Source organism: Solanum stenotomum, chromosome 1, assembly GCF_019186545.1.
Source record: "Solanum stenotomum isolate F172 chromosome 1, ASM1918654v1, whole genome shotgun sequence".
NCBI classification, from domain to species: Eukaryota; Viridiplantae; Streptophyta; class Magnoliopsida; order Solanales; family Solanaceae; genus Solanum; species Solanum stenotomum.
In genome coordinates, this window is record NC_064282.1 from 88,564,711 (window position 1) to 88,576,539 (window position 11,829).

The 11,829-nt window shown below is 31.2% G+C and overlaps 1 protein-coding gene, 1 non-coding gene and 1 pseudogene across 2 annotated transcripts; 1 reads left to right on the top strand and 2 right to left on the bottom strand.

The window, feature by feature from the left end:
- The first annotated feature begins 864 nt into the window (after window positions 1-864).
- On the top strand, window positions 865-937 carry TRNAE-CUC (transfer RNA glutamic acid (anticodon CUC)). The gene has a single exon. It is a non-coding gene; the product is annotated as a tRNA-Glu (tRNA).
- A 372-nt stretch (window positions 938-1,309) lies between these two features.
- Window positions 1,310-2,993, bottom strand: LOC125858442 (beta-glucosidase 40-like; annotated as a pseudogene).
- A 1,819-nt stretch (window positions 2,994-4,812) lies between these two features.
- On the bottom strand, window positions 4,813-8,094 carry LOC125864147 (beta-glucosidase 40-like). The gene is made up of 12 exons (XM_049544072.1): window positions 7,967-8,094; window positions 7,747-7,805; window positions 7,458-7,533; window positions 7,256-7,327; window positions 6,812-6,899; window positions 6,468-6,723; window positions 6,190-6,305; window positions 5,885-6,108; window positions 5,742-5,773; window positions 5,526-5,628; window positions 5,294-5,402; window positions 4,813-5,206 (listed from the first exon to the last, which is right to left on the bottom strand). The coding sequence occupies exons 1-12, from the start codon at window positions 8,058-8,060 to the stop codon at window positions 5,032-5,034; spliced, it is 1,404 nt and encodes a 467-aa protein (XP_049400029.1). The 5' UTR covers window positions 8,061-8,094; the 3' UTR covers window positions 4,813-5,031.
- Between the last annotated feature and the right edge of the window lie 3,735 nt (window positions 8,095-11,829).

An 11,829-nucleotide genomic window follows, 5' to 3' on the forward strand; every position in this document is an offset into this window, starting at 1 on the left:
GTGAAAAAATGAAATTTTGAAATTGAAAATATTTTTTAAAAACAAAATTGAAATTTTTTATTTTTTTTGGGCGTGGGGCGGCTGGTAGGGGGTGGGTGGGTGGGGTCGAGGGTAGGGGTGGAAAAATGAAATTTTGAAATTGAAAATATTTTTTAAAAATAATTTTTAATATTTTTTTGGGAGGGGGTGGGGGTAGGGATGAGGTCGGGGTAAAAAAATTGAATTTAAAAACAAACTTTAAATTTTTTATTTTTTTGGGGAGGGGTTGGTTGGGGGGTGGTTTGAGGAATAAATTGATTTTTCAATAAAAAATAATTGTAATTTGAAGTTGGAAGAGAGTTTTGGAAAATGTTTTCCTTAAGTTTAGAAGGAAAGTCATTTTCCTTAAATTTGAGGAAAATGAGTTGATTTGGAAAACATTTTCCAAAACATTTAGCCCAACCAAACATGAGAAAATTGAAAAACATTTTCCGGAAAATGTTTTCCTTCATACCAAACACACCCTTAAATTTGTATAAAGTTGAACAAATAAGCATATGCATCCTACGTGGCAATTTGTGTCATATATGGCACCCTACGTATATTATGTCATGTAGGACACGTTTGTTTACTTCTTCAATTCTATACAAATTTAAGTGTCTACTTGTGCACATCAAAAGTTGGAGGACATAACTATCAATTGAAGCAGTGTGGTAAATTGTAAAAAAAAAACTTGGAATATTGTTCTTTTCTTTTTACTTTTCAAATGACGAGTCTTGTTTTTACTGTTATATCGGAAGTTACTTCATGTATTGCTTCTCGTAAAATGCATGGTAGATTAGTAGGATCCATATTCTAAAATAATGACCAATCAATGTATATCAATCCGTTGTAGTCTAGTTGGTTAGGATACTCGGCTCTCACCCGAGAGACCCGGGTTCAAGTCCCAGCAACGGTGGTATGCCAAACATGATCAAGCCATATATGTTACATGAGCAAGCCATATATGTTTAGTTGAAGCTTAACAATAGACGGCATGGGGTTCAACATATAATATTTATATATTAAAAAACAAACTAAAGGAGTTAGATGAATGCCCTTCAGGGAAGACTCAATTAGCACAACACACAACTTTGACTCCGATAAAGTTGATCCTCATTTCTAGGTTTAGTCTCAAACTCTGATTCCAAAACTCAAAACTAGCCGGAGATGCCCATTTTCAGCTCATTTAAACAGATGTTCCAGCTAAATGGAAGTGATCGAGCAATGAAAAAAATTAGTTTTTGACTTACAAATTGAATGGCATTGAGGTACTGTGAAAGAATAAATTCTAGTTCACGGAATCTTTTGGATATCTCTTGAGGTGTCCTTGTAATCCACATAATAATAAAGACCAAATCTCGATGAAAATCCAGCTGCCCATTACCAGTAATCCATCAAAGACCACACAAAGTATCCTTCTACATTGCAGCCATCTTCTCTGCATATTCACCACAATAGATATTGAATGAATACATTGTGTTTTAAATTTGTCAATCAAGTAGGATTTTAGACGCGAATAACTTACTTGATAGCAGCAAGTAGATAAGTAAGATAGTCATTGTGATAATTAATCCTTGAGAGTATCTTGTCGATGTAAATATGAATCATCCATTCCTGTAACAGTTCAAGAAATCAAAATAAGAGGCTCGGACCATTATTTCTTCTAGAGTCATTTTCAAATTCAATAAATATTGATTGATCGTATAGTTTAGAAGCTACATTGTAGATTTAGAGACTTGCCATTTTTAGTGATTATGATTAGAGGGTTCTCATACTTTTGCTTGATGTAGTTCATTAAGCTTCTAATACCATGAGGTACTATGTACAACCATATTGAACTTGCCTTCAATTAAATATCATCATTATTGTACATATACTTTTTGGTTGTTATAGAGAGCATATAGTATAACATAACATGAAAATCGTTCCAAATAAAACTTAGTTGTTATAGTGAAGTATTGTTAAAGAGAGGTTTAACTTGACCCTGTCTACTATTGGCTTTATACCTTTGAATGCTGCAAGATACAAAAACACACGAAAAATACTTAGTTCTTAATTCAAAATGAATTTCACAATAAGTAGAATGAATCATGTAATTAGTTAATAGTGTTATCAATGACATACGAAGGGTAATGGCATCAGAGCTTGCGATAGAGTCATCGAGCATAACACCAATTATGTTGGTTTTGTTCTTGCTGACATACCATGTAGTATAATGATTTATTCCTATGAAATCCTATGAACCTTTAACGAGTGCAGAAGCGAAAATTTAGGCAAAAAGGCTTCCCACTCTTTCTATCATCGAACTCGGATACCTTCCAAGAATAACACACTCAAGATACCTGAATTCAGTAACAAAACATTTCACCATCAAAAGGAAAAAATGGAGAGCATTTTTTATTGTTACAACATAATCTTTACCAGTCTAAATTAAACTCAATGGCCCTTTAATTTGTGTTGCTTCAATGTCATTTTTAGAGTTTGTTAAAGGTTAATACCAAAAGCTATCTAGTGATATCCCAATTGATACTTGTTGTGTTGGTTGCAACACCAATTGATCACAAAGACTAATCACAAAAATAGTCTGCATATGTATAATATATGTATATTCTATGTATACTATGAGTATAATCATGTATAGTTAGTTTATAATCTATGTATACTGGTTAGGAAAATCCCATTTTTATTGCATGTGTTTTATCTTTTAAAGTTTTTTTTTTTTTTTTTTTTTTTTTTTTTGTAAATGTCAACAACAAAATTGGTATGAGCAAGGAGTAGATTGTGAGTAACAATGTAAGGAGGATGGAACATCACCTTCCTGGTGTTTGTAGCCCTATATCAAAGTCTTGGATGACATCAAGATGAGGTTCATTGAAAGTGATCCAGTTCTTCATACTATCACCAAAATTCTTGAAGTATGTCTCCTCATATGAACACACAAGGCTTTCACTGATTGAAACAACTTCCCACATTGTTGACAATTTTTTGATTGAAACAACTTCCCACAATGTTGACAATTTTTTCCTTGAGGCAAAGGAGTGCATGTCAGATCCTCCGTAGTATTGTGAGTCATTATTTTTGAAAAATTCGACCAACGTAACTTAGAATCCTCGACCCTCCAAATTTCGATAGGTTCTATCTAAGAACATAAACAGAAGGAATCCCGCTTCAAATTTGATTAGACCTCATGCAACACAACTTATTAGCTTCAAATTTGATTAGACCTTATGTAACCCAACTTATTAGCTTCAAATTTGATTAGAGCTTATGTAACCCACTTATGTAACCCAAGTGACTTTCCACATGGATACTTCTTGTTACACCACTTGCACACAAACTTCAAATCTTGATCTGTTTCCATATTGCTATACTTAAATCAAATCAAAGTAAAAACTAAGATCAACTTAAATAATGTCAAGACAGTACCTTAATGAGAATTCGGACCCCACTATTTTATATTTACGGAGTGGAGTAAAGTTGTAAGAAAATTTGGACTATGTTCTTTTTGTTTGTCTTTTTTATGATAGACTAGTTTGTAAATATTAAGCAGTCTTAAAAATTAACGACCCTTAATATGTTCAACAATGCATTGTAGTCTAGTTGGTTAGTATACTCGACTCTCATCCCAAGTTCAAGTGCTGACAATAAGGATTTGAGTAGAAGAAATTAGCAACTATACATTTTTTATTATTTTTTACATAAAGTCTATTCTTCTAGTTTTTTACGACGTAAAATTGTTAATATATTTAAAATTATTTTTGATATGCAAAGTTATTTTTTTCTTTTTAATTAAAAATGTTATTTTTTTTATATAAATAGTACTTTATCAGTTTTAATCTTTTGCCCAATTTTGACTTGACATGAAACTTAAAAGAGTAAAGAAGATTTTCAGATGTTGTGGTCTTAAACTAAATTATATACATATATATACCAAAAATCTTTTAATCTTGTGGTCATAAACATGTCATGTGGAAAGTTGAATTAAAAATTGACAAAAAAGAAAGAAGCATTCTTTAATATTTCAAAACGAACTAAAAAATAGTATAATTTTTTTATTTAAAAAACTTATAATAATTCTATTATTACTATAAAATGGGATCCCTTAAATTTTGGGCCCAAGACGATGCCTCATTTTTAAAGGCATTGAGCTGCCTGGAGTTTATATAATGTGATTCCCCAAGTATATATAACGTGATTTTCCAACGAAGGAGGTTACTAGTTAGGATGCNTAATTGTATATTATACATATGCATTTGTATTTATGGCAAGTGAGATTGGGAGAGGGAGGAGAGAGGCGAGCGAGAGAGGGCAGAGAGTGGGAGAGAGGTGAATTGTATATGTATATAGGTTAGATAATTGTATATTATACATATGTATTTGTATATTCTGGTGAATTATACATATACAAACGTGGCAAATTATACAAACTCGAAGTCAGTCTGCGTAATTAATGTATAATGTTAGTCGTGAGTGGTAATTATAGCAAACTATAGCTATGATGAGTAATTAAGTAGTATAAGTTTGTTTAACCACGTAATTTTCCCTTTATAAAGGCATTGAGCTGCCTGGAGTTTATATAGTGTGATCCCCAAGTATATATAACGTGATTTTCCAACGAAGGAGGTTACTAGTTAGGATGCATAGGGAGGACTAAATTAGCACTACACACTACTTTGAATCCGATAAATTTGATCTTCATTTCTAGGCTAAGTCTCAAACTCTGACTCCTAAAACTCAAAACTAGCCAGAAATACCCATTTTGAGCTCGTTTAAACGGATGTTGCTGCTGAATTTGAGTACAAATTAATCACATAATAGCAGAAAGGAAAGTGATCGAACAATGAAAAAATTTGTATGACACCAAACAACCTTTGTATGAGAAAACTAAGTGGAATCTATTGAATGACATTAAGATACTGTGAAAGAATAAAATGTTTGAATACATCGCGTTATGCCTTTTTACGCATGCAATCTAGGCATATATGGTGTTTGTAAGTAACATGTATCAATTTAAGTAGATCCTAAGAAATTCTTGAACCAATTCACGGAATCTTTGGGATATCTCTTGAGGTTGTCCTTGTAATCCACGTAATAAAGACCAAATCTCGACGAAAATCCAGCTGCCCATTCCCAGTTATCCATCAAAGACCACACAAAGTATCCTTTCACATTGCAACCATCTTCTCTGCATATTCACCAAAACAAATATCGAATGAATACGTTGTGTTTTAAATTTGTCGATCAAGTAGGATTTTAGACACGAATAACTTACTTGATAGCAGCTAGCAGATTAGTAAGATAGTCATTGTGATAATTGATCCTTTTTGTATCCTTGAGAGTATCTTTTCGCGATGTAAATATGTTATTTGAATCATCCATTCCTGTAACAGTTCAAGAAATCAAAATAAGAGGCTCGGACCATTTCTTCTTGACTCTTTTTCAAATTCAATAAATATTGATTGATCGTATAGTTTAATAGCTACATTATAGATTTAGAGACTTACCATTTTCAGTGATTATGATTAGAGGGTTGTCATACTTTTGCTTGATGTAGTTCAATAAGCTTCTAATACCATGAGGTACTATGTACAACCATACTGAACTTGCCTGCAAGTAAATATCATCAGCATTGTACATATACTTTTTGGTTATTATAGAGAACATATAATATAAATGAAAATCGTTCCAAATCAAGATATGAAAGTATCGAAATTACATACCCTGTCTGCTATTGGCTTTATACCTTTGAATGCTGCAAGATACGTAAGAACAACGAAGAAATGTTTAGTTCTTAATGCACAATGAATTTCGCGATAAGTAGAATGAATCATGCAATCAGTTGATAGAGTTGGCAACGACATACGAAGGGTAATAGCACCAGAGTCTGCAACAGAGTCATTGAGCAGAGCACCAATTATGTTGGTTTTGTTCTTGCTGGCATACCATGTAGTATAGTGATTTATGCCTATGAAATCGTAGGAACCTTTCACGAGTGCAGACTCAGTTGGTGAAAATTTAGGCAACCGGCTTCCCACTCTCTCTACCATCGAACTCGGATACCTTCCAAGAATCACAGGCTCAAGATACCTGAATTCAGTAACAAAACATTTCACCATCAAAAGGAATAAATGAGTGAGCATTTTTTACTACTACAACAAAAATCCTTACCAGTCTAAATTAAACTCAATGGCCCTTTGTGTTGCTTCAATGTCATCTTTGGAGTTTGTTAAAGGCTCATACCAAAAGCTGTCAAGTGATATCCCAATTGATCCATGTTGTGTTGGCTGCAACGACACTTGATTACAAAATACTCCGCGGATGTATAATATATGTATATTCTATGTATACTATGGGTATAATAATGTATAATCAGTGTATAATTTATGTATACTGGCTAGATATGTCTCAATTTATTGCATCTCCTTCCTTTTTCAAGTTCTTTTTACCTTGTACTTCTTTTTGTACATGTCAACAACAGCGGCATGAGCAAGGAGTAGATTGTGAGTAACAATGTAAGGCTCAGTTGCAGAGTTTCCAACTCTACAAAGAGCTCGTAGGAGGATGGAACATCGCCCTGGTGCTTGTAGACCTACATCAAAGCCTTGGATGGCAACAGTATGAGGCTCATTGATAGTGATCCAGTTCTTCACCCTATCACCAAATTTCTTGAAGCATGTCTCCGCATATATTGCGAAATCTTCTCTGTCAAAATGACCAAAAATGTTACATGACATAAATCCAAACAAGTTGAAATATTAAGTTGGAATAAATAACTTGTGGTGAAACTTACATGATTTGTGGGCTTAGCCATCCATTGTACTTGTCTTCTAGAGCTTGAGGAAGGTCCCAATGGTATAGTGTTACATATGGTTTAATTCCTAGGATTCATACACATTGTAACATTCAATTTATCTATGCTTAATGCAAAAAAAAATAAAAAATGGCATAAATGCTAAAGAAATGATGTATACTCCTGTCCAATTTATGTGAAGGGGTTCGGAGTACTAAGGATCAAAATACTTAATTTTGACTATGAATTCAGGTATAGTTTTGTTAAGTTGTTTAAAAATAAAATTTATATATTTGAAAACTACACAAGAAGTACTACAAGTCAACATAACTAATGATGCAAAATGCATTTTTGAAATAAATATTGAGAAAATCATTGTAAAATGATCGACCCCAGACAGTAACACCTTCATGTAAAATGGAAGAGTAAGAATGCCAGTTGTACCATGAGCTAGTAAAGCATTGATCAACTTGTTGTAGTGATCAACTCCAGCTTGATTGATTTCTCCAGTTCCATCTGATAATGAATAAAAAACAGAGTTAATTATTTGTTCTAGTGTGGTGCATGGTTATTTATTCAGATATTTTTTGATTGCTATAGCAAAATATTGTTATTTTGAATAACTATATAATATAAGAAGATTTACTAGGGAAAATTCTGGCCCAAGCAATAGAAAATCTATAGGCATCCATTCCCATAACCTTCATAAGTTGTATATCTTCCTGTAAAAAAAAGGAAAAGGAATCGGAATTATTCAATGGAGCGTCTCAATTTCGAGTTTTGAGTATTTTTATGATAGGAACGACTATTCCTGAAAGGGTCCTATAGGATGAAAATCTAAATTAGTCAATTGCAATGCAGATACCAAACACCAAATAAAAAAAAATCTAGAAAATTAAATTGTACTATAAATTATTTATTATGAATAAATTTACCGGGTACCGATGATACTGATCCACCGCTACATCACCATTGCTAAAATCAATTACTTTACCTGCAAAATTCATCGAATTTATCAATTAATATTTAATTATGTTGCTCGGACTTTTCAAATTATTACTTTACTGGTGTTAAAAGATAAAAATAATGAGAAAAATTAGTAATAAAAAAGACAAAAACAATATTAGTGGGGAAATAGCATGCACAATTTTTTACCAAAAGAATGAGAAAATTTGTCCCATATAGTTTGACCTCTTCCATCCTCTTTCACAGCTCCTTCAAACTGCAACCATAACATATTACATATCATCTCATAAATATTAATCAGTTAAATGTGTAAAATTAAAAAGATTATATTAGATGCACAAAAATAAAATATATTTATAACAAGTAAGTAATGATATTAGTATTCGCAGAAAAATATAGTTTTTCTTTTGCTATAATTCGTTTAACATTTTTTCAGATATTTGATATTGCAAGAAACTGGGTTGTNAGCGAGAGAGGCGAGCGACAGAGAGAGCGAGCGAGAGAGGGAGAGTGGCGAGCGAGAGTTTGAGGGAGAGAGGCGACTGACAAACAATTTGCTACAGGGCACAATTAAATCAAAGTGTGGTTATATTATTTAATTTGAATTAATAGTTTGCCATTATGTACAATTTTCCCTAAATATTAATCTGTTAAATGTGTAAAATTAAAAAGATTATATTAGATGCACAAAAATAAAATATATTTATAATAAGTAAGTAATGATATTAGTATTCGCAGAGAAATATAGTTTTTCTTTTGCTATAATTCGTTTAACATTTTTTCAGATATTTGATATTGCAAGGAGCTGGGTTGTATCTTTTAAGATTCTTGATATTGAATTATTATATTTATAGATTATAAATTGATATTTATTATTGTTATTTTAATAAATTTTTATATATAAATTTATATTTTATGTCAAAAACTAAATTAAATTGAACTTGTACCTATATGTTACAACGGTCCTTAGAAAAAAGCTACATAGCGTGTATAAATATATATTTATTTGACATAAATATTTGATGCAAATAAATTTTTATAATAAAATTTGAGAAAACACATAAGAAAAAATTCCTAAACTTGTCAGTACAAAAATTATGCAGGTGTTTAAATACACCTTTAACATCTTTCAAGTTATTTAAATATCACCCTTAGATTATAACATCACTCTCACCCATCACATCATAGCCACGTAAGCACCACATCATAGCCACGTATGCACCATGCCATTAATTTTTATCTCCTCTTCACTTATTCATCATTTTTTCTTAAACACTTTTTTAAAAATTAATTACATCAATTAATTAATTTATAAATACATACCCCCTCCCTTCTCTTTCTTCTTCCTTGTACACCATTTCAACCTTCAATACTTTCATTTCTTCTTCTTCACTATTTAACAATTATTTTAAATAACTTTAAAGAAGAAAATATACTATAGTATTTACATTATCTTCTTCGAACCTTCCCCACGAATTTTCCATCTTGAAGAATGAGTTTTTTTCATAGTCAATTTTTTCTTGACAACTCAAATAAGAAATAAAAATTGCATAAGAAAGTTGGTCCAAAAAAATATATATAAACTCTATGTAGGGACAATGGGGCGGGGCGGGGAAGATTTAAGGCTATGTGAGGCAGGGCGGATTTAAGGTTGTGCGGGACGGTCGGGTGGGATGCGGGGCGGGTTGAAGTGGATTTTTTTAAATTAACACGGGGTGGGACGGGTTGTGGGTATATGTGATTTTTTGTGGGTTCAAATTTAATTTTAACTGTTTACATGTTATAAGAGTAATAGAACATTATTTATTAAGATAATTTCTATAAATCTACTAAATTATTCGAGATAGTATATGAAAATGGTTCAACAAAAAATAATACAATTTCTTACATGTTTTCCAATTGACCCCTACAAAATAAATTTTTAAGTCACTATCCTATTAAATTAATACAACTTAATGAAAAAAAGAATTTATTGTTATGAATTTTATTTTTAGTATCAAACTTAACTAGAAAAAGAAAATATTTAAAAAGTTATGCGGACGGAGTGAGACGGAGCAGATTAAAATATTTACGGGTTAAGGTGAACCCGATCNCGAAATGGATTTTTTTAAATTAACACGGGGCGGGGCGGGATGTGGGTATATTTGATTTTATGTGGGTTCAAAATTAATTTTAACTGTTTACATGTTATAAGAGTAATAGAGCATTATTTATTAAGATAATTTCTATAAATCTACTAAAATATTCGAGATAGTATATGAAAATGGTTCAACAAAAAATAATACAATTTCTTACCTGTTTTCCAATTGACCCCTAAAAAAATAATTTTAAGTCACTATCCTATTAAATTAATACAACTTAATAAAAAAAAATTATTGTTATGAATTTTATTTTTAGTATCAAACTTAACTAGAAAAAGAAAATATTTAAAAAGTTATGCAAGCGGATGGGGCGGGGCTTATTAAAATATTTACGGGTTAAGCTCAATCCGATCCATCCCCACCCCACCCCTACACCACCTCATTGCCATCCCTAATTCTATGAGATATCTGAACGGATCAAGAAATGACCGAAGATGAATTTGTCTTTGGGTCATTGTCAGATTTGGGTTTTGTTTTGTTTTGTTTTTGAATCAGTTATGATTTGTTCTTTTATTTTCTATGTTATTAAAATGTGACGAGTTTAGTCACACTTTGGTTAGAGAAAAAGAGAAGAAGATAGTTTCATATTTTTTACATTATAAAATAATAGAAAATCAAAATGGGTTACTCAAAATTCAATAAAATTTACATTTATGAAATCGAAATCAATAATATAGAATGAAATTGACATTAAATTTTACGGATAATTAAAGAACTAGTAAAATGAAAATAGTGGATAAAGGTGAGGGATGAAAATGGAGGAAGAGGTATTTCAATGAATAAAGAGGTGCATTGGGAAAGACAAAAAAATGAAAAGAAAAAAAAATTAAAGAAATTAAAAAGGAGATTAAGAAAATTTACATATTTTTTGAAGAAGTAATATATCAAGAACAACTATTAAATAGTTATTATATATACTAGCCAATAAAAAATACCATGCCTACGATTTTATAAAATTCAATCTTTTCTCTCTTTTTTCACTCTCTTTTAAAAAAATATACTCACTCTCTCTATGACTCTATCATGTCACTCCTTAAGGACCTTAGGGAATATTGAATCACTTAAACGATATAAAAGGGTATTTAAATTGTGTTGCCAAAACTAAAGAGATTTTTATGTATTTTCTTATAAAATTTCTATTCAATAAAATAATCAAAAGTCAAAATTCTCAAAAAAGTGGATTCTATTGAAATATCGACCAAACAAACTTCTATCTTGTGGGGTGGGAGGTCACGGGAATGATTGGATAATTGGTTTATATGATCCTTTATAGGTGAAAGCATGAAAGAAAAATGACATTATTAAAAATTGACAAGTGGACTAAAGGAACTTCAACTTGATGGATTTTTACTTTCTTTAAAGCTTTTGTGTTTAATTCTCTATTTAATAATGGAATATTTATCTTTTTGAAATTACTGAACAATAAAGTCACATCTAATGGGGGACATATTTCATTATTTATGACAGAATTTATGATTTTAATTGCCTTTATAATCCAATCATATATCCACACGCTTATCTAAATATTGCTCCAAGCTTCCAATAAAGTTTGTTTTATTTTCTTTCTTTTTCAAATTGTACTTCTTTCGTCCCAAAATATTTATAATATATTTTTATTTACACGCCCTTTTAGCTTCACCCCTATGTCCAACAAGCAGATGTGGAGCTATCTTTATTTTTACAAATTACATTTTGTAAATAGATCAACTTTTTTAACGTATATATATTATATGTTGATTTTTCATAATTTCTTTGGATTTACTTTATATACATAATTTGATCTCTTCCATCTCTGTCTGGCTCGTTGTCACCTATGTTAAAGAAAGGTTTCGAACCCTGTAGAGAATGAAGAGGGGCCAAGGATTTTCCTTTCAACAGTGTTTTTTCAAGGCTCCACTCCCCCCCCCCCCC

Excerpts from the sequence above, each read along its gene's own strand:
- LOC125864147 (XM_049544072.1), bottom strand. The coding sequence starts at position 8,060 with ATGATATGTAATATGTTATGGTTGCAGTTTGAAGGAGCTGTGAAAGAG. Across the intron at positions 7,328-7,457 it reads TTGGGCCAGAATTTTCCCTA|ATGGAACTGGAGAAATCAAT; the intron begins GTAAATCTTCTT and ends ATTCATTATCAG. Across the intron at positions 6,306-6,467 it reads TGTACAAAAAGAAGTACAAG|CCAACACAACATGGATCAAT; the intron begins GTAAAAAGAACT and ends GTGTCGTTGCAG.